Raw genomic sequence first — 22,509 nt, 5'->3', positions numbered from 1 at the left:
ACCACCAAACAGCCAAGACCAAAGGTAGGCCGACCTCAGCACTCCCAAACCACTGGACTGAGCTGTTCTCCCCTGAAGAGCTCAATATCAGCATCAAAGCCCTTAAAACCAGCAAAGCCATCAGCCTGGACAATATTTTCAGAGGAGATCAAGCACTTTGGACCTCTGACACGGAAGTGGGTCCTTGAGCTGACGAACAACTGTATGCTGACAAGAAACATCCCAAAGATCTGGAGGAAAGCCAGAATCATTGCTCTTCTAAAACTGGGTAAAGATCCAGCATATGCAAAGAGCTTCCGCCCAATCTCCCTTCTATGTCACCCGTACAAGCTGTTTGAGCACCTGATCCTCAACAGGCTTGCCCCAGTCGTTGAACCAGCCATTATCCCTCAACAAGCTGGATTCCAACCTGGCAAATCCACAACAAGTCAACTTCTGAATCTCACACAGCACACTGAAGACGGGTTCCAGAAAGGACTGGTGACAGGAGCCATCTTTGTTGAGCTGTCTACCGCGTATGACACTGTGAACCACCGCCTCCTCCTGAAAAAGATCTTGGAGATGACAAAAGACCTGGCACTCACAGACCTCATCGGAGCCCTTCTGAAAGATAGGTGCTTCTATGTTGTCCTTAACAATAAGCAAAGTCGCTGGTGACGACAACGGAACGGCTTGCCTCAAGGTAGTGTGCTGGCTCCACTACTATATAACATCTACACCAATGACCAGCCAATGGACCAGAACACTGAGCAGTTCATCTACGCTGACGACCTCTGTGCAACATCCCAAGAGAGTGTGTTTGAAGCTATGAGGTAGAAGCAAATCTCACCTCAGCCCTAGATGAGCTACACCTCTACTATGAGTGCAACCACCTACACGCAAACCCTGCGAAGACCCAAGTCTGTTCGTTCCATCTCAGGAACCAGGACACAAACCAACCCCTTAACATCACATGGTCTGGAACACCTCTTGAGCACTGTACCAACCCTGTCTACCTTGGTGTAACACTGGATTGCACCCTCTCCTATAAGGAACATGTCAAAACCACCAAACTGAAAGTTAACTCCCGAAATAACATCCTTCGGAAGCTGACCAACTCCAAATGGGGATCCACAGCACACACGCTAAGATCTACTGCTGTGGCTCTGTGCTACTCCTCTGCGAGTATGCGTGTCCTGTTTGGGAGAGATCATCCCATGCCAAGAAACTTGACCCAATGTTGAATAACACCTGCCGCTTAATAACTGGATGCTTGAAGCCCACCAACATAAACAACCTGTAACTCCTCCTCGCTGGCATTGCCCCTGCTGATGTGAGACGGGAAGTCGCCAGCCAAGTAGAGATGACCAAGACCACCAACGATAAACGCCACCTCCTCTACGAACGTATACCCCCGGCTCAACAGCTGAAGTCCAGGAGAAGCTTTCTCAGCCATGTCTAGCCCCTAGTAGCGTCACGAGAAGAAACCAGACTCCAACTATGGACAAAAAGGCTTGAGGACGATCCCCCTCATATTGACATGGGTATCCCCCCTTCTGATGCCCTCCCTCCGGGCTCAGAAGCACCATGGGTCCAGTGGAAGACGCTCAACCGCCTGAGAACAGGAACAGGGCGATCAAAAGCTGCCATGGCCAGATGGGGCTATGAAACTGGCCAAACCATCTGTGAATGTGGAGAAGAGGACCATACAACGCAGCACTGCCTTGTCTGCCCCATACTACCCAATCAGTGCAGCTCAAAGGATCTCGCAGTGTTCAATAAAAATGCAAAGGACTGTGTAAAGAAATGGGAAACTGTCATATAACCAACCAGCTTCAAAGACACGAAAAGAAGAGGCTTTGGAAGAAGAGGATAAAATTATTTTTATCCATTTATATCTACATATTTTCTGTATGTTGATGATTCTCTACACTGTAGAACAATACTAAAGACATCAAAACTCATCTCATCTCATTATCTCTAGCTGCTTTATCCTGTCCTACAGGGTCACAGGTGAGCTGGAGTCTATCCCAGCTGACTATGGGCGAGAGGCGGGGTACACCCTGGACAGGTCGCCAGGTCATCGCAGGGCTGACACATAGACACAGACAACCATTCACACTCACATTCACACCTACGGTCAATTTAGAGTCACCAGTTAACCTAACCTGCATGTCTTTGGACTGTGGGGGAAACCGGAGCACCCGGAGGAAACCCACGCGGACACGGGGAGAACATGCAAACTCCACACAGAAAGGCCCTCGCCGGCCGCGAACCCAGGACCTTCTTGCTGTGAGGCGACAGTGCTAACCACTACACCACCATGCCACCCCTCAGCTTAATATATTAACACTAATTATTTTAATGGTCTCTTATAAATGAAAGTGAGTTTCTGAATTACTGAATTAAATATCCACACTTAAGATAAATATGATTATTTTACAAACCTTCTTTTTCTTCTTATCCTTCTTCTTTTTCTTTCTATCAGGATCATCATCCTTCTTCTTCTTCTTTTTCTTGTGGTCTGAGTCTGACGGTGTTTCTGTTAACCAGAGCACCAAAAAAAAAAAAGGGGGGGTTAAATATCTGCATTAAGGTCAGATTTCAAACACAAATACTGTTGGTATGAAGTGACTATGAGAGACTTGATACCTGGAGGTAAGGGGTCCTGTGGCCGGTGGTGTCTGTGTTTATGTTTGCTCTTCTTCTTCGGGGGCTGAATGTGCATCAGTCTGTATTGCTCAGGAAGCTTGAGGATATCGAGGCAGTGTGGAGAGGAGGAAAAAACAAAAAAAGCCAAATATGCTAGTTAATGCTCATGATTACATTTCATATGAAGGTAAACATGCTGCTTGTCAGAATACTGATACAGAGCTGTAATACAGAGCCCAACCAAGCCTAATTTAATTACTGTTATACCACAGTGGTATGCTGAATTTTTGAATCTGACTGGTCAGAAGGCATTGATTCATTTTCTACAACAGCAGTTTTGACAAACATGTAAGCTGCAAATCAACTTTATCATTAATATACTGTTTGAATATGTTATTTCTATAGAAACAACTAATTCACAGGAAATAGTCACAGGGTAAAAACAAGTTTTATTGGGGGATGCCATGGCCAAATGGTTAGCGAAGTAGATTTCGGACCAAAAGGTTGCTGGTTCAATTCCCTGGACCAGCAGAAATGGCTGAAGTGCCCTTGAGCAAGGCACCTAACCCCCTACTGCTCCCCCAGGCTGCTCTGGGTATGTTGTATGTCGTTCTGGATAAGAGCGTCTGCTAAATGCCAGTAATGGAATAGTATGGCAGATACTCCATGTAATTTAAGACTAATAATAACAATTTTTAAAGTTTTGCAATTTAACAAAGGAAAAACCCTCATTGCGGACAAGATTAAACCTTGTGCAATAAAACGTTTATTTAACATTCAGGTTAGAAGTCTCCAGTGTCAGAACTCTGTAATGGTTGAAGATAAGGTCGTTAAAGTTGTTTAAATTTTCTGCCACTAGCAAATCTTAAGAACAGAGGATGCTGCTTTTTGTTTTTCAGTAACAAGCTGATTTTTCCAGAAAACATTAAGGAACGGCTTTATATCTGATATCTGTTAGAACATGAATGATAACATGAACTAACTTATAGCATGGCCATGCCACACAATTAAATGTAACGACAGTACCAGTCAAAAGTTTGTACACCCCTCCTCTACTCATTCATAGGTTTTTCCGTATTTTGACTATTTTCTACATTGTAGAACAATACTGAAGTCATCAAAACTATGAAATAACATCTGGAACATATATGAAATTATGTGGTAAACAAAAAGTGCTTAAAAAAACCACAATAAGCTTCATATTTTAGATTCTTCAAAGTAGCCAATGTTTACCTTGATGACGCTTTACACACTATTGGCATTATCTTAACCAGCTTCATGAGGTCGTCACCTGGAATGCTTTTCAATTAACAGCTGTGCCTTGTCAAAAGTTAATTAGTGCAATTTCTTCCCACCTTAATGAGTTTGAAATCAAACAGTAAATAATAAAAATACAGTAAATAGCCCTATTCCGCAACTGTAGTAATCCATATTATGTCAAGAATCACTCAACTAAGTAAAGAGAAACGACATCCATCATTACTTTAAGACATGAAGTATCTTTTAAATTCATAAAAATAAAGATAAACCATTGAATTAGAAGGGGTGTCCAAACTTTTGACTGGTACCGTATAAATGGATAAAAAGTAAGATGTATGACTTGCTGTGGTTTAACAGAAATAAAAACACTTCAGTTCACTCTGTTAATGAAAATAATTAGCTTCAGGGTGGTAATATTTAATCTGGCCACATCACACCACAACGGTTTTATTGCTTATTCTCTACACTTTTACTACCTTGTATAATAAAATAAAGGAGAACTGAAGGTACATTTTTTATTATCAAAATTCTATTTCTCTCATGTTATTAAATATAGGAATGCATTTTTAATCACTATTTTGTCACTGCTATAGCAAGTTATGAGTGTTTGAAATATGCTCTGTAATATATTAGTCCATATGTCAAGGCAATGGCCGTAAACGAGATTTGCTGAGACCTGTGCGAGACACAGGGGCGATTCTAGCATCTGATCTTTGGGGGTGCTTAGCCCCCAGAGCTGACAGCAGGGGTGATTCTAGCATCTAAGCAAACGTAAACGCTATGTTACATTAAATAAAATTGACTAACACACGATGGTCTAGCACCGTAGCACTTGTACAGCTCTGCACAAAAGTATCTCGATATGGATGATAAATGTCGTTTTTATCATTCTGTTCATAGACCAGGGAACATCAATATTGCATTATGCATATTATTGTGTTGTGTTTAACAATTGTAACTCCAGTCCGTACCTTCACATCTCGCTATGCCAGTAATACTCAGGTGCTACTTCGAGTTCCTCATCGGCGTGGAATCCAGTTTAAAAAAACACCATGTCGTAGCAAGCACTCGCATGGACAGGCAACTCAATCAGAGGGGACGCAAGGAGGAGAGGTATTTTACTGCTCATAGAACTATCACGTAACAGGTGAATTCAAGAACACACACACGCCCGCGCACACATTCATTGCGCAGTGCGCAAGGGCACTTATTTCTGAAAATTACATCCAAAAGCAGTGTTTTTGAGGGTGCTGAGCTAGGGGGTGCTGAGCTCGTTTTTGGGGGTGCTTGAGCACCCCCAAAAATAGGCTAAACACGCCCCTGGTGAGACATCGTAGGACAGAAGTAAAACGTACAGCGGAAATCAAAGTGACCAACATCTGCCAACATTGTCAAAAGACGCGCGTGCCCTCTTTCGAATGCTGATGTAATCAAGCATGAAGTTTTGTTTGTTTTGATAGCAATCAGGAAAGTTTGAAAAAAGTAGGCAGTAATTGTCATTTAAACTCGTTTTTGTGCAATATTTCGTTTGGAAAACAGTTTTCAAAATGGCAGCACTGACACCTGGCTGACACTTGACGTTTCGAAGTCTTGCACAAGTCTTGTGAAGATCGCGCGGATAAGTGATGCCTGCCGTGGACCAAACAAACTAAATTCAACATGGCTAAAAACCGAATAGGTCAAGGAGTATAATATTTAATTTCAATTAGTTGCCAATACGAGTCATGATATAAGGTTACTAAAACAGAAAACGTAATTGAGAAATACATGTTAATTAAGAAATAAAGCAAGTTTAAAAATGACTGACTTCAGTTCACCTTTAACTAAGCTAATTAACTAAATAGCCGAAACAGTTTTGTGTACTTTCAGACCATGTAAAAATATGGTGCATGGCAAATAAGGTTGCCAGACTGACATAAAAAAAAAAAAGTCACACTTACAGGGCCTGTGTGTAGTCGGAACCCAGTGAGCATGGTTCCAGTAAGAGGACTGAAGGAGTTATTGCATACTGGTGGCTTCTCTATAAGGGAGCGCAAAGAACTTCCATCCTGAAGACCTGTTGTGTCTATCATACCTAGGAAAAGGAAGCAGAATCCACTTTTCACTTCCAAAAAAAATCAAGCCAACATTTCCTATTCCCAGAAAATGTCTGTTCCTTATATGACAGGACAGTGATAATTAAATAATCTCATCTCATCTCATTATCTCTAGCCGCTTTATCCTTCTACAGGGTCGCAGGCAAGCTGGAGCCTATCCCAGCTGACTACGGGCGAAAGGCGGGGTACACCCTGGACAAGTCACCAGGTCATCACAGGGCTGACACATAGACACAGACAACCATTCACACTCACATTCACACCTACGCTCAATTTAGAGTCACCAGTTAACCTAACCTGCATGTCTTTGGACTGTGGGGGAAACCGGAGCACCCGGAGGAAACCCACGCGGACACGGGGAGAACATGCAAACTCCGCACAGAAAGGCCCTCGCCGGCCCCGGGGCTCGAACCCAGGACCTTCTTGCTGTGAGGCGACAGCGCTAACCACTACACCACCGTGCCGCCCTAATTAAATAATAATAATAATCACATTTATATAGCGCTATATATGTACACTCAATTCAAACAAGACGACATGGTCATCACTATCCCCCACCATGAGTATTTTATGAAGACCTCTTCACACGCCCTTATAAGCCCATTGCTTTAATATTGACTTATGATGTCGTAAGTGCTATGACACCTTCATAAAACGCTACGCAACTTTTTTCAGTAGTATGAGCACGCAAAGTTTTATTGATGTAGCTTATGTAGTTTCTGAGAAAACTTGTCCAGATTCAGTCCACTTGTACAAAGTCCAATAACGAAAATCAAGAGCCATAACTCTGAAAATAATAATTAACCGTAAATGATTTTCGAACTAAATTAGATCATGAATAGTGATATGAGCAGGCAAAGTTTCATTGATGTAGTTTCTGAGAAAACTTGTCCAGATTGGATGGATGGATGGATGGATGGACTCCATTCCTATATCCCCCTGCGCACTTCGTGGCGGAGGATAATAGAAATGCAAACAAACAATAATTATACTTCAAGTCTAAAATCACTACAGAATAAAAATAAATTCAAAAAGAATTAATTTTCAATAAACAAGTCAGAATCTAAGAAGCATAAGCTGATTTAAATAAAGTTTTCAACTGTTTCTTGAAATTGTTAATGTCTACACAATAAGTTCTCTCGGCAAGGTATCCCATAACTTGGGACCTGCGTGATAAGTACAATTACCAAGATGCTCTGCATGACTGATTTCACATTACTTTCAAATGTACTTACCAGGGAGCTCTGGGAGGAAGTTGCTGAGCTTCTCCTTAACTTTCTTGCCACAAAACTTGTTATATGCATGCTCCAGATTGTAGTGTGTGATGAGGTTGGTGTTTCCAGTCAGCTCATTTTCCACTAAGGAATAAGAAATATAAGAGTGGGACAGGGTAGAAACAAAAATAATAGACACGTGCAGCTGGAACACATCTGCTGAGTCATTTAAGCCATTGCGGTCTCACAGCTACAGGGTCCCTGGTTCCATCCTGAGCTTGGGTGTCATGTGGGATGCCTCCAGATCCTCCGTTTTTCCTCCCACTTCCCAACAACATGCCAGTAGGTGGACTAGCTACAACCCCGATTCCAAAAAAGTTGGGACAAAGTACAAATTGTAAATAAAAACGGAATGCAATGATGTGGAAGTTTCAAAATTCCATATTTTATTCAGAACAGAACATCGATGACATATCAAATGTTTAAACTGAGAAAATGTATCATTTAAAGAGAAAAATTAGGTGATTTTAGATTTCATGACAACAACACATCTCAAAAAAGTTGGGACAAGGCCATGTTTACTACTGTGAGACATCCCCTTTTCTCTTTACAACAGTCTGTAAACGTCTGGGGACTGAGGAGACAAGTTGCTCAAGTTTAGGGATAGGAATGTTAACCCATTCTTGTCTAATGTAGGATTCTAGTTGCTCAACTGTCTTAGGTCTTTTTTGTCATATCTTCCGTTTTATGATGTGCCAAATGTTTTCTATAGGTGAAAGGTCTGGACTGCAGGCTGGCCAGTTCAGTACCCGGACCCTTCTTCTACGCAGCCATGATGCTGTAATTGATGCAGTATGTGGTTTGGCATTGTCATGTTGGAAAATGCAAGGTCTTCCCTGAAAGAGACGTCGTCTGGATGGGAGCATATGTTGCTCTAGAACCTGGATATACCTTTCAGCATTGATGGTGTCTTTCCAGATGTGTAAGCTGCCCATGCCACACGCACTAATGCAACCCCATACCATCAGAGATGCAGGCTTCTGAACTGAGCACTGATAACAACTTGGGTCGTCCTTCTCCTCTTTAGTCCGAATGACACGGCGTCCCTGATTGCCATAAAGAACTTCAAATTTTGATTCGTCTGACCACAGAACAGTTTTCCACTTTGCCACAGTCCATTTTAAGGTGGTGTTTACATTAGACTGTATCCGTCTCGTTTTTGTCGCGGATGCACTGTCCGTTCACATTAAAACGCCGGGAAACGACTCCACAGGCGGAACAACTTGAATCCGCCAGGGCCCACGTATTCAACCCAGTTCGTATCTGATCCGGTGCTGTGTAAACATTGAGATACGAGGAAACGCAGTGCTGAGCTCTAGCTGACGTCGTCATTGGACAACGTCACTGTGACATCCACCTTCCTGATTCGCTGGCGTTGTTCATGCCACGTTGGTCATGTGACGCGACTGCTGAAAAACGGCGCGGACTTCACTTCCTGCTATTGTTTCCGCCTTGTATCACCTTTTTGTTTTTCATTAAAGAGTATAAAAGTATGAATATAATGCTTTGCTTTGTCATTCTTAATGTTGTTCATGGTAAGATGCAAATACTGCCCATTGTGTAGTTATGATTGTCTTTAGGCTTGCCATCCTTCCACTTGCAAGTGGTGAGTGACTTGCGCATGCCCGATATGCACTGGGATCACACACACAGCGGCTCAGTCCCGAATCACTGCTTGTGCGCTTCACTCGCGCGCTCTGTGAGCTGCGCAGGGCCGGAGTGCGCACCCTCCAGAGGGCACTCGCTGTTCAGGGCGGAGTGATTTGGAGCGCAGCCGCTGAGGAGGAAGCGCTGAGCCGCACTGACACATTTCAACTTACGTGCCATCTAATTAGTCATGTGATTAGCGTATCAGTGTATTGGCGTTGCTGTGTGCAGGCGAATCGTGTATTGGCGTTGCTGTGTGCACGCGAATCGTTTTAAAAACGTTAATCTGATGATCTGCTGATACGGTCTAATGTAAACACCACCTAAATGAGCCTTGGCCCAGAGAAGACGTCTGCGCTTCTGGATCATGTTTAGATACGGCTTCTTCTTTGAACTATAGAGTTTTAGCTGGCAACAGCGGATGGCACGGTGAATTGTGTTCACAGATAATGTTCTCTGGAAATATTCCTGAGCCCATTTTGCGATTTCCAATACAGAAGCATGCCTGTATGTGATGCAGTGCCGTCTAAGGGCCCGAAGATCACGGGCACCCAGTATGGTTTTCCGGCCTTGACCCTTACGCACAGAGATTCTTCCAGATTCTCTGAATCTTTTGATGATATTATGCACTGTAGATGATGATATGTTCAAACTCTTTGCAATTTTACACTGTCGAACTCCTTTCTGATATTGCTCCACTATTTGTCGGCGCAGAATTAGGGGGATTGGTGATCCTCTTCCCATCTTTACTTCTGAGAGCCGCTGCCACTCCAAGATGCTCTTTTTATACCCAGTCATGTTAATGACCTATTGCCAATTGACCTAATGAGTTGCAATTTGGTCCTCCAGCTGTTCCTTTTTTGCACCTTTAACTTTTCCAGCCTCTTACTGCCCCCGTCCCAACTTTTTTGAGATGTGTTGCTGTCATGAAATTTCAAATGAGCCAATATTTGGCATGAAATTTCAAAATGTCTCACTTTCGACATTTGATATGTTGTCTATGTTCTATTGTGAATACAGTATCAGTTTTTGAGATTTGTAAATTATTGCATTCCATTTTTATTTACAATTTGTACTTTGTCCCAACTTTTTTGGAATCGGGGTTGTATGATAAATTGCCCCTAGCTGTGAATGAATGTGTGTATATGTGAATGGCGCTCTGCAATGGACTGGCATCCCATCCAGGGTATATCCTCACCTCATGCCCAGTACTCCTGATATGGGATCCACTGCTGATAAAGCAGTTACTGACAATGAACGAATGAATAAGTTAGTCTGTTTATATGTCAGTGGTTAACACTGTTGCCTCACAACAAGCAGCGTTCTAGGTTTGAACCTGCCAGTCACCCGGAGCCTTTCTGTGTGAAGTTTTTGCATGTTCTCCCTGTGCCTGCAGGGGTTTCCTCACACACTCCAAAGACATGCAGATTAGGTCAACTGGCTACAGTGTCAATGGGTGTGAATTTTGAGTGTGAATGGCTGTCGGTCTCTCTGTGTTAGCCCCGCAAAAGATTGGCAAGCTGTCCAGGGTGCACCCTGCCTCTCACCTGAAGTCAGTTGGGCTGTACAAAGTCATGGACCTGTACGAGTCCAGGACTCTGAGGAGAGCGGAAAGGATTGTGACCGACCCCTCTCACCCTGGACACAAACTTTTTTTAATCAGTCTCCTCTGGTAGTAGGTTGCGGTCCATTAGAACCAAAACCTCACACCATAAGGTCAGCTTTTTCCCCCACTGCAGCTAGCCTCATCAATAAGGTCAGAGACCCCCACTGACTCCTAACCTCACACTTTCGATCCATGAGTGACATTAATGCACTTCAGCTCTGAACTGCCATTTTGCACATTTCATGGTCATGTCATACATCTTCATTTTGTGAGCTTTTATTGCACATTCCGGCACACACTGTACAGCTTGGCTATTTATTTAACCCATTGCACATATTCTCTTCTTCTCACCCATTCATATCATGACTCTTCATCTTCATCCTGTGATCTATTTTTGCACATTCCTGGAGGTGTCTCCCATAACCCGGTACGGAAAGTATGGACCGGAACGGGATGGTACATTACAATAACGTTATGTTTTCTAAATATTCAGGGGTTTCATACTTAACATCTTGTACTCACACATATCACTGTCATGTATTCTTTGATTATCCAGTCTTATTATATCCCGTCACATTATATTAACCCCTTCAATGCCCTTGGATGAGTCACGTACGTCATGAAATCTTTTACCGCTGTGCCTTATGACGGAAGAATGTTTTAGGCATTGACTGTAGTAATTCATATGTGCCACTGTGAAGTACGTGGCTCATCCAAGGGCAGTGAAGGGGTTAACGTTATATTCACAATATTTTCAATCGAAATTGATCTAAAAGCCCGGAACTCCAATTACGGAATATACCTCAACGTGACATCACAAAGAAATCCCGTGTGGCAGAACGAGCGCCATCTTGTTGGGATGGGTTCTCACTGGATAGTTGTCTCCACTTTTAATTGTCATGATGGAGATGTTCATGTGTTAGACAGTGAAGGAGGCAACTATCTCAGGTTAACATGTTTAAGAAGTGTGGCTCGGTTTGCAAGACCAGTGTGATCAATGTCACTAGTTTTGAAATTTGTAGATGTTCAATCCCAACCTGATACTAATTCCTGTGGGTCATAAAACAGAAGCACAGATAAAAAAAAAATATAAGAACTTGAAATGTATACAATGTCAGCTGAAGAAACAAAAAGGTAGAGGCAAGAAATTGTAAAATAGATGAATAAATAGTAGTCCAGTTATATGTTTTGACAATAAAACAACTAAACAATACATTTTGTTTTTCTTCTAACTTTATCATACGTGACGGGACGGGTTCATCTATAAAGGCAGGATGACTAATGTAAGTACCGATTAATAAAATGGTGGACGTGACGGATGTTTCTGTGAAACTGGAACAAAAAAGGCAAGATTACACTTTATGTAAATTAATGTCACAAAAATGATACTGCGGGACGGAACACTTGTTATACATGGGACGGAACAGCATATAAAAACCTGGAAGGCAAATAAAAGAAAATACATGACAGCACATTAAAATATGTGACAGTACTGTTCCGTGTGTGTGTGTGTGTGTGTGTGTGTGTGTGTGTGTGTTCACCTTGATGAGACGGAGGATATCTGACACATCCTGGAACAAAAAAGGTAAGATTATACATTATGTAAATAAATGTCACAAAAATGGTATTGTGAGACGGAACACTTGCTATACATGGGACGGAACAGCATATAAAAAACCTGGAAGGCAAACATAAGAAAATACGTGACACCACATTAAAATACGTGACGGTACTGTTCCGTCCTGTTCTGTACCGGGTTATGGGAGATGCGTTCCTGGACATACTGTACAGCTTGGACTTCAAAACAACCCATGCACATACCCATTATGTCCACTTTTCAAATTTGTATATTATAAACTCTTATTTTTTATCCTATTTATATAACTACTTTTGTCTTTTTTTTTATTCTTTTATCTTAACTGTTCAAGCGTCAACCACTAAAGCAAATTCCTTGTATGTGAAAACTTCTTCTTCTTCTTTTGGCTGCTCCCGATTAGGAGTCGCCACAGCGGATCTTTCGTCTCCATTGCTCCCTGTCTTCTGCATCCTTCTCTACCACATCTGCCACGTTCATGTCCTCTCTCACCACATCCATGTATCTCCTCTTTGGCCTTCCTCATTTTCGTGTGCCCAGCAGCTCCATCCTCAACATTCTCCTTCCAACATGCTCTGCATCTCTTCTCAGGATGTGCCCGTACCATCTCAGTCTCATCTCTCTTAGCTTAATTCCCAAGCTCTCCACATGTGCTGGCCCTCTGATGTGCTCGTTCCTTATCCTGTCCAACCTCGTCACTCCCATCGCAAACCTTGACATCCTCAACTCCACCACCTCCAACTTTGTCTCCTGTCTCTTCGTTAAGGGTACGGTCTCCAATCCATACATCACAGCTGGTCTCACTACTGTCTTATACATCTTACCTTTCACTTTTGCTGGGACTTTCGTATCACAAATGACTCCCGAAATCCTTCTCCAACTGCTCCGCCCTGCCTGCACTCTCTTTCTCACCTCACTATCACAGCCCCCATTTTCCTGCACAGTTGGCCCCAAGTACTTTAATTCACCAACTTTCTTTACGTCGACTCCTTGCATCTACACTACACTCTCATTCCTATTCTCATTGATGCACATGTATTCTGTTTTGCTACTGCTCACCATCATTGGGCGGCACGGTGGTGTAGCGGTTAGCACGGTCGCCTCACAGCAAGAAGGTTCTGGGTTCGAGCCCAGCGGCCGGCAAGGGCCTTTCTGTGCGGAGTTTGCATGTTCTCCCTGTGTCCGCGTGGGTTTCCTCCGGGTGCTCCGGTTTCCCCCACAGTCCAAAGACATGCAGGTTAGGTTAACTGGTGACTCTAAGGCTACATCCACATGACAACGGCAATGAGATTTTTTTTTTTAAATATCGCGTCCACATGGGCAACGGATCAGTAAAATATCAGGTCCATATGGCAACGCAACGCTTGCTGAAAACGATGCAATACACATGCCACACCTCTACGGCCAAGTTTACATTAGACCGTATCTGTCTCGCTTTCTTCGCGGATGCACTGTCCGTTTACATTAAAACACCTGGAAATGCCGGGAAACGGGAATCCGCCAGCGTCCACGTATTCAATCCAAATCGTGTCTGGTCCGGTGCTGTGTAAACATTGAGGATACGCGGATACGCTGTGCTGAGCTCTAGCTGGCGTCGTCATTGGACAACGTCACTGTGACATCCACCTTCCTGATTCGCTGGCGTTGGTCATGTGACGCGACTGCTGAAAAACGGCGCGGACTTCCGCCTTGTATCACCTTTCATTAAAGAGTATAAAAGTATGAAAATACTGCAAATACTGATGCAAATACTGCCCATTGTGTAGTTATGATTGTCTTTAGGCTTGCCATCCTTCCACTTGCAAGTGGTAAGTGACGCGCATGCCCGACATGCACTGGGATCACACACACAGCGGCTCAGTCCCAAATCACTGCTCGTGCGCTATACTCGCGCGCTCTGTGAGCTGCGCAGGACCGGAGTGTGCACCCTCCAGAGGGCACTCGCTGTTCAGGGCGGAGTGATTTGGAGCGCAGGATGCCTGCGGAGCCGAGCGTATCCGTGTATTGGCGTTGCTATGTGCACGCGAATCGTGTATTGGCGTTGCTGTGTGCACACTAATCGTTTTAAAAACGTTAATCTGATGATCCACTGATACGGTCTAATGCAGCGGTTCCCAAAGTGGGGGTCGCGACCCCTTTGGGGGTCGCGGAGGGACTCCAGGGGGGTCGCGGCGAGACGGGACTGTTTGCATAACACAGAAAAAAAAATGGGCATTGGAATGTTTTGAATGGCGTCGGAATGTTGGTAATGCGTCAGCCGGCAGAGAGTCATTAAATCAGTCTATAGAACCCAATCACCCCCTTTCACTCCATAATCGCTCCCCGCCCACCAATCTGTTGGATTGCTCTGATATTGTTGTTGTTATTAGCAAACCCTCCTCCTGTGAATGCAAACTGTATAAAACAGGTCCCTATTTTGAGATTCAGAACAAAACATCGGACGGCGACTTTATGACAACATGGACAAGTTTCTACGCATGCTTCCTACAAAACGCAAGGCTGCTGCACAGGACGAGTTCCCATGCACTTCGGCAGCGAAAAAGCTCGCCTCCTACAAAGTGGCCTACCTCCTTGCGCAGAGCAAGAAGCCACACACAGAAGCGGAGGAGGTGATCCTGCCCTGTGCCGTTGAAATGGTGAGGACCATGGTCGACGAGGCAACAGCAAACAAGTTACGGGCAATCCCCTTCTCAAATAATACAATTGGAAGACACATACATGACATCGCTGGCGACATTGAGGAGCAGCTCACCGACCGAGTACGTGCAAGCACCTGGTTTGCTCTGCAGGTCGACGAAGCCACTGACAGCAACCGAGACTGTTTATTAATCACGTACATCCGTTTCGTTGATACAGAGGACATGAGAGAGGATCTGCTATTCTGCAAGGAGGTGAAAACATGAGCCACTGCTGATGAACTGTTCCGAGTGATTGACACTTATTTGCAAGAGGCAAAATTGAAGTGGGAGTGCTGTGTTGGAGTGTGTACGGATGGGGCTCAGGCTATGGCTGGGAAGCGCAGTGGGCTACAAGCGCTCATAAAGCGTGTGTCCCCCAATGTGCAGTGGACCCACTGTATGATTCACTGAGAAGCGTTGGCATCGAAGCAGCTGAGTCCCGAACTGAACAAGGTGATGACGGACGTAATCGCCACTGTCAATTATATCAAAACGCGCCCTGTTAAAGCTCGACTCTTTGCTGCTCTCTGTGAAGAAATGGGCTCCAAACACATGGCAGTTCTGTTTCACAGCGAAGCGCGATGGCTGTCATGTGGGAAGGTATTGAACAGGGTGTTTGAGCTGCGAGAGGAGATACGGATTTTTCTCGAGGAGGAGAATCATGCACTGGCACTCTGTTACAACGACGAACGGTTCCTGATGACAGTTGCCTACCTCAGTGACATTTTCCAAAAACTGAACGAACTGAATCTGCAAATGCAAGGACCCAACACCCATCTCCCTCAGCTTGTCGCTAAAATGCAGTCATTTACAAGGAAATTGGAACTGTGGGGAAAGATGATTGAGGAGGGAACAAAAGATTGCTTTCAGAACTTGCATTCATTTCTCCATAACACCAACAGTCACAACACAATCATGCCATGCATTCGTTCACACATTTTTGCCCTCCAACAACATTTTCAGAGGTACTTTCCTGTTATGGATTTGGCACACTATGAATGGATCACAGACCCCTTCAATACAAGGCCACCTGCTCATCTCAGTGTTACTGAACAGGAACAGTTCATTGATGTGACCTCAGACATAGGATACAAACAGCAGTTTAGGGCCAAGTCACTGTCTGCCTTTTGGATTGGGGTGGAAAAAGACTACCCACTGTTGGGTGGAAAGGCTGTGGCCATACTCCTCCCTTTTGCCACATCCTACCTCTGTGAGGTGGGCTTTTCTGCAGTGGCCTCCATCAAGACCAAATACAGGGCAAAGTTGAACATTGAAAACGAACTAAGGGTGGCGATCTCACAGTTATCACCAAGATTTGAAAAACTCTGTACTGAAAAGCAAGCACACACAAGTCACTGAAAAAATATTCTGATGTTCTGTGTAATGTTCTGTTTTATTATGATGTGCAATGTTCTTTTGTGGATAATGCTCTTCTGTGAATAAAAAATAGCAACTTTAATATCCGTCTGATTATTATTATTATTATTATGGTTATTATTACTACACTACACACTGCATAATGGGTGGTGGTGGTGGGGGGTCGATGTCAGGGGGTCCCAAAAATATTCTGAAGTCCAAAAGGGGGTCCCCAGCCAAAACGTTTGGGAACCACTGGTCTAATGTAAACCCCACCTACGTGCGCTGTAAGATGGTCCCATCAGAGACACCAGAACAATAGAAGAAGTAGACGCATGCGCATAAACCCCTTCTTCTGTAGCATCAGCCACATAAATCAGTAGCGTAAAATGAAAGACGCAGAAAGAGGAATGAATGGGGGTAGATGGAAGCCGGTACACCAACATTCTGATATCCTCCAGAATTCTTTAATGGTCCGGAATAAATTGAATGCTACATGTTGATGGATTACTTTGTTCTTCTACGCCCTTTTTGAGGAATGTATTGTCGGACTTAAACCAACATCTGAAGAGGTGAGATCGCTCCTTTTTTTTCCCTATTTTTGCTGACGGGATTGTTTTTGTTTTTGGAAAGCGCATGGGCGGTGCGCGGTTTGGTACTGCTTCCACAGTGTTTGGACTAAAGACTCTGCCCTAAGGGCTATTCTCTCTCTCTCTCTGCACCATTACACAATAAATATTCACAGTGAAAATATTTTGTAAGCGTGTTTCATGAACCAAGTTATAGGATTTGTTGACAACTCGCATCGAGTTCGTTACACTTCTACCCGGCGTGAAGCACTGACAGTCGTGGTTGTGACGTCATCGTAAACAAATCCGTTCTACTCATCCAGACGACTTCGCAACGGCTCCGTTGCCAGATTTTTTCACTCTGGAACCCGTTCTCAAAAGATTTCGTTTTGGGGCACCCAAAACGCCGGTGCCGTGTGGACGCCAGGCCGAAACGATAAACAATTTTATCAGATTCACCTGAATCCTTTGCCGTGTGGACAGGGCCTATATTGACCGTAGGTGTGAATGTGAGTGTGAATGGTTGTCTGTGTTTATGTGTCAGCCCTGTGATGACCTGGCAATTTGTCCAGGGTGTACCCCGCCTTTTGCCCGTAGTCAGCTGGGTTTCCTCCGGGTGCTCTGGTTTCCCCCACAGTCCAAAGACATCCATGATGGTTAGGTTAATATGGGACGGCCTTGGGCTGAGGTGCCCTTGAGCGAGGCACCTAAAGGCCTCTGCATGCTCTTGCGACAAGGCTTTTGCAGACAGTTGTAATTTATCGTTGAGCGGGGAGTAATAGGCATGCGCAATGTTATTCACTGCCACAACGCAAGGGGGCGCAAAGTCGCGAAATCGCTAGGAGTAGTTGGTGGGTGTGGTTAGTGGAGTGTTTATCCTCCGGTTACTTATAATGACTAGAACTGGAGTCGTATAAATGTACGTACTTCCTCGATCAACCGCTCTTCGTGCTGCTCCATCTTCGCTCGTGTTTTTAAAAATGGCGGTCGTGAAAACAAAACAAACCGGGAAAGTAGGTAAGCGGAAGTGCGTGTACAGCGGATGTAGATTGGACCAATCAGAGCCCTCTTGTCTGCGACGCTGTCTACGAGGCTTCTGCGGTGGTCACAATTTTTGGGAGGTGTGCGCAGAGCGTCTGCGAAGGTGGGGGGGCTACGCAGACACTGTCTGCGACGCTATCTGCGAGAACTGGGTTGTTAGCATAAATTGGCCTAACTCCCAACTGCTCCCCGGGTGCTGTTAGCATGGCTGCCCACTGCTCTGGGTATGTATGTATGTGTGTGTGTGCTCATTGCTCACGTGTGTGTTCACTGTTTCAGATGGGTTAAATGCAGAGAGGACTTTCACAAGTGTGTGATGAATAAAGTTCTTTCTTTCTTCATTCCAATGCATACCTCTATCTCTCCAAACCCAACTCAACCTCCTTTCTACTTTCACCACATATGACAATATCATCCGCAAACATCATGTTCCATGGTGACTCTTGCCTCACTTCGTCAGTCAAGCTATCCATCACTATGGCAAACAAAAAAGGACTCAAAGCAGATACTTGATGGAGTCCCACCTTCACCTTGAACCATTCAGTTGTTCCAGCGGCACACCTCACTGCTGTTTCACTGTTCTCATACATGTCTTGCACCACTCTGATATACTTCTCATTCACTCCACTCTTTCTCATGAAATCGTACATTCTGAATTCTGACTAGAGGAGTGAGAAGCATGGTGGTGGTAGTGGTATTGTTGATGATGATGATGATGATGATGTTATTTGTACATAAAGAAACTCAGCATGATTAAGAGAATAAGGCCAGGCAGGTACTCACCTGGCAGTTCTCGCACTAGGTAAAAGGGTTCGTTCATTGCTGCAGGTTTTCGAAGAGGAGGCCCCTCATCTACAAGTTGGTGTGGAATGGGCACCGCCATGTGCACTGGGTTTTGGGGTACCGGTGGTGGAAGTGGCTTCCCAGGGCCGAACCCCATCGCAGAAGGTCCCGAAGGTCCCTGAGCTTCACTTTGTCCGTAGAGCGACGAAAATATTTCTGTCATGTTGAGGAATGTGTTTTTACAATATAAATATCAAGCTTGACTTACTGTACGAAGAGTTTCTTGACGCTCTTCGTAATGAAAATGACTTTCTGTGGTTACTATAGTTTACTAGTTTTTACCGTAATGCATGTAATATTGCGATATTTAAAAAAAATATTACAATCACACTTTAGGATGCATGTAAAGTCAAAGACAATGACACTTAAACAGTGGCCTCAAAACATTATTAACTACGTTGTTTCAAAGAACAATTGACACTTTCCGAAGTGAAGGCTTAAAAAATAATCGAGTAGGCGCATATTGTCGGACACTTTGAGTAGCAAAACACACGGAAGACCGCAGTGACGATTTCTTATAACTTGTCTCAAATGTCTACTTACTCCCTATCTAGGTGCTCTATATATGGCGTCTAAACCGATGGCTTGTACGCCCTAAAAAGTGCACTAGAACGCTATGTGGGACGGTTTCCTAAACAACATGCTGTGCGTTCTGTGGAGCTAACCAATCGCAAGTAGTGCACGCGAGGAAGAGGCGTGGCTTATGTGTTCCCCTTTCGTCCGCAGTGACCTCTGTCCCTTTAACTAACCGTCGTAAAAGGTTTCCGCCGACGTAAAATCAGCTTTGCAGGGTTTGGTGTTCATCCTCGTGCTGCACTTTTGTGGGGAGAAAATGGCGCTGCTGACTCCTCTGTTCGCGTTTCTGTATCATTTACCGCAGGTTTATAAATGGCTGTTGAAGCCGTACTACGTGGCGTCGTTTTTTATGTCGCTAGCTTTCCTGATGGTCCGCAAGACTCCAGGGATCTGTGAACATCTTTCCACACAGAGGGAGGATGGAAACCCCTGCGACTTCGACTGGGTTTGTGTGACACTTCTACAAACAAACAAACGTTTCAAGTAATGACAAGACAGCGTGTTTTGGAGGCTTTAGGTGTTCAGTGGTTTGTTTTTATCTCCAGTCCTGTATACACTGAGAGGAGCAGATGGTGATGAAGACTCTGGGTCTGGAGTCATGCCAGTGGTTTATATAGAGAATGGGGCTGGGTGTGGATAAACACACAATCATTAACACCACTGGGGAAAATTAGCTGTAGTGAGAATACCAGTATACCAGTACAGTCAGAAACTGGTACATTCGGAGTCCATTTCTGTCCCCCAAGGTACAATCTACACTGATGTACCCTCTAGGACTCATTATTGGACCTCAAGGTAATTGTGTACCTTTTTCGAGCCAGAAAGGTACACACAGTGGTGCTTGAAAGTTTGTGAACCCTTTAGAATTTTCTATATTTCTGCATAAATATGACCTAAAACATCAGATTTTCACACAAGTCCTAAAAGTAGATAAAGAGAACCCAGTTAAACAAATGAGACAAAAATATTCTACTTGGTCATTTATTTATTGAGGAAAATGATCCAATATTACATATCTATCAGTGGCAAAAGTGTGTGAACTTTTGCTTTCAGAATCTGGTGTGACCCCCTTGTGCAGCAATAACTGTAACTAAACGTTTCCAGTAACTCAGTATGTTTACATGCACATCCAAATCGAGCTACTGTTGGTAATCGAGCTAAGGGTCCCAGCAGGGGTGCCAGAGAAATCCAATCCTACATGCACACAAGGAAATCGAGCTATTGTGTGAGGTACATTGTGCACCCGAGCCACAGGTGGCGCTACACGCCCCATCGTGTTGGTACACTTCCGGTTGTCATCATGAAGAAGAGCTATTCAAGAGTATAAACAAAGTTATCAGCAGTGTTGCCAGATACTGCTGATGTTTTCCAGCCCAAAACATGTTCAAATCCGCCAAAATGCACTTAAAACCGCCCAATCTGGCAACACTGGCAGTTCCGTGTTCACAAGTTCCGTGTTCAAGCTGTTAGGCTTGCTCTAACAGACTGTATGGCTACAAACTGTCCTGCGCAGACCACTGTTTTGTAAGACAACTTATTTTGCACAATTGTATATTTTTCTAAAGTCCATTTTTTGCTTACAAAATTTTTTTTTGGCTTACAATTTAACTTATGTCTTAATAAACACAAAAGTTCACTTGTTTTTATTGACATTCTTCAGATGTTGGATATATATATATATATATATATATATATATATATATATATATATACGCAAATACAATGACTTGTTTATGTACACAATTCACAGCTGTACAGATGTATTTGGTGATACAGTAAGTGAGCTAAATTTTAACAGTGCAAACAATGCCACAAAAAGAAAAGATGCCATTGTCATGATTCGTTGTCATGCCGACCGAGGCTGTTGTGTTTCCCGCTTGTGGTCTCGTCACTCATCACTTCCGGAAGGGGCAATGCTGAAGTAAGTAGCTCGACTACGTAGCTCAATAGGGTTTACATGCATTAAGTAGCTCGGCTACAATCGCATAATCTAGGTCGTGTAGCTCAATTACGAGAAATCAAGTTCGGTTCGATTTCAGCCGAGCTAAGGTGTTTCCATGACATTTAGAACTTCGATTTCAGTCGAGCAATGGCAGAAATTCGATTTTCTCTATGTGCATGTAAATGCACTGACTGTTGATCAGTCCTGCACACCGGCTTGGAGGAATTTTAGCCCATTCCTCCATACAGAACAGCTTCAACTCTTACCCCTTTTCCACCAAAGCAGTTCCAGGGCTGGTTTGGCTTAGTTTGGAACTGGGTTTTCTGTTTCCACTGACAAAGAGCTGGTTCTGGGCCAGAAAAACCGGTTCCAGGGTAGTACCGGCTCTTTGCTGGGGCTAGAGGAAAGAACTGCTTACGTCAGCGGAGGGGCGGAGTTGTTAAGACCAACAACAATAGCAAGATCGCGAGAGGGCGCCATTTTTAAATAAGCAACGAGATATCATGGATGCAGTAAAGCAGCAGTCATCCATTATTGTTGTTGCTGCTTCTTCTCCGTGTTGTTGTTGTTGCTTCGATGTTCGCGCCAAGGTTTATGTAAACGCAGCAACGTAACTGACGTATACAGTGACTTAATGACGTGGCTCCCCTTAGCACCCCGAGCTACGGAAAAGCAAACTGGTTCTCAGCTGGTTCGCAAGTTGAACGAGTTGTGAACCAGCACTGGCCTCGAACCAGCCCTGGAACTGATTTGGTGGAAAAGGGGTAACAGGGATGTTGGTGGGTTTCCTCACATGAACTGCTCGCTTCAGGTCCTTCCACAATATTTTGATTGAATTAAGGTCAGGACTTTGACTTGGCCATTCCAAAACCATTATTCTTCTTTAACCATTCTTTGGTAGAACGACTTGTGTGCTTAGGGTTGCTGTCTTGCTGCATGACCCACCTTCTCTTGAGATTCAGTTCATGGACAGATGTCCTGACATTTTCCTTTAGAATTCATTGTTCCATCAATGATGGCAAGCCGTCCTGGCCCAGATGCAGCAAACAGGCCCAAACCATGATACTACCACCACCATGTTTCACAGATGGGATAAGGTTCTTATGCTGGAATGCAGTGTTTTCCTTTCTCCAAACATAACGCTTCTCATTTAAACCAAAAAGTTCTATTTTGGTCTCATCCATCCACAAAATATTTTTTCAATAGCCTTCTGGCTTCTCCACATGATCTTTAGCAAACTGCAGACAAGCAGCAATGTTCTTTTTGGAGAGCAGTGGCTTTCTCCTTGCAACCCTGCCATGCACACAATTGTTGTTCAGTGTTCTCCTGATGGTGGACTCATGAACATTAACATTAGTCAATGTGAAAGAGGCCTTCAGTTGCTTAGAAGTTACCC

General features: G+C 44.0%; 2 protein-coding genes across 5 annotated transcripts in view; one reads left to right on the top strand and one right to left on the bottom strand.

Moving 5' to 3' along the window:
- The window catches only part of med19b (mediator complex subunit 19b), a 34,018-nt gene extending 14,939 nt beyond the window's left edge, over positions 1-19,079 (bottom strand). Inside the window, exons 1-6 of one of the 4 annotated variants that reach the window (XM_060926370.1) lie at positions 18,536-19,079; positions 12,056-12,085; positions 7,223-7,345; positions 5,832-5,965; positions 2,632-2,728; positions 2,427-2,521 (exon numbers count right to left, since the gene is read on the bottom strand). In XM_060926370.1, the coding sequence (XP_060782353.1) occupies positions 2,427-2,521; positions 2,632-2,728; positions 5,832-5,965; positions 7,223-7,345; positions 12,056-12,085; positions 18,536-18,758 (702 nt within the window). In that variant the 5' untranslated portion in view covers positions 18,759-19,079. The remainder of the gene's footprint in view (positions 1-2,426; positions 2,522-2,631; positions 2,729-5,831; positions 5,966-7,222; positions 7,346-12,055; positions 12,086-18,535) is intronic. The other 3 variants (XM_060926371.1, XM_060926372.1, XM_060926373.1) reach the window with 3 other exon arrangements.
- A 205-nt stretch (positions 19,080-19,284) lies between these two features.
- tmx2b (thioredoxin-related transmembrane protein 2b) overlaps positions 19,285-22,509 on the top strand; it is a 32,282-nt gene continuing 29,057 nt past the window's right edge. Inside the window, exon 1 of the mRNA XM_060926369.1 lies at positions 19,285-19,616. Coding sequence (XP_060782352.1) covers positions 19,428-19,616 — 189 coding nt within the window. The 5' untranslated portion in view covers positions 19,285-19,427. The remainder of the gene's footprint in view (positions 19,617-22,509) is intronic.

The sequence above is a fragment of the Neoarius graeffei genome, chromosome 7 (assembly GCF_027579695.1).
Source record: "Neoarius graeffei isolate fNeoGra1 chromosome 7, fNeoGra1.pri, whole genome shotgun sequence".
Taxonomy (NCBI): Eukaryota; Metazoa; Chordata; class Actinopteri; order Siluriformes; family Ariidae; genus Neoarius; species Neoarius graeffei.
Note: the sequence above shows the minus strand (reverse complement) of the source record. Positions and strands in the feature narration are given on the sequence as shown.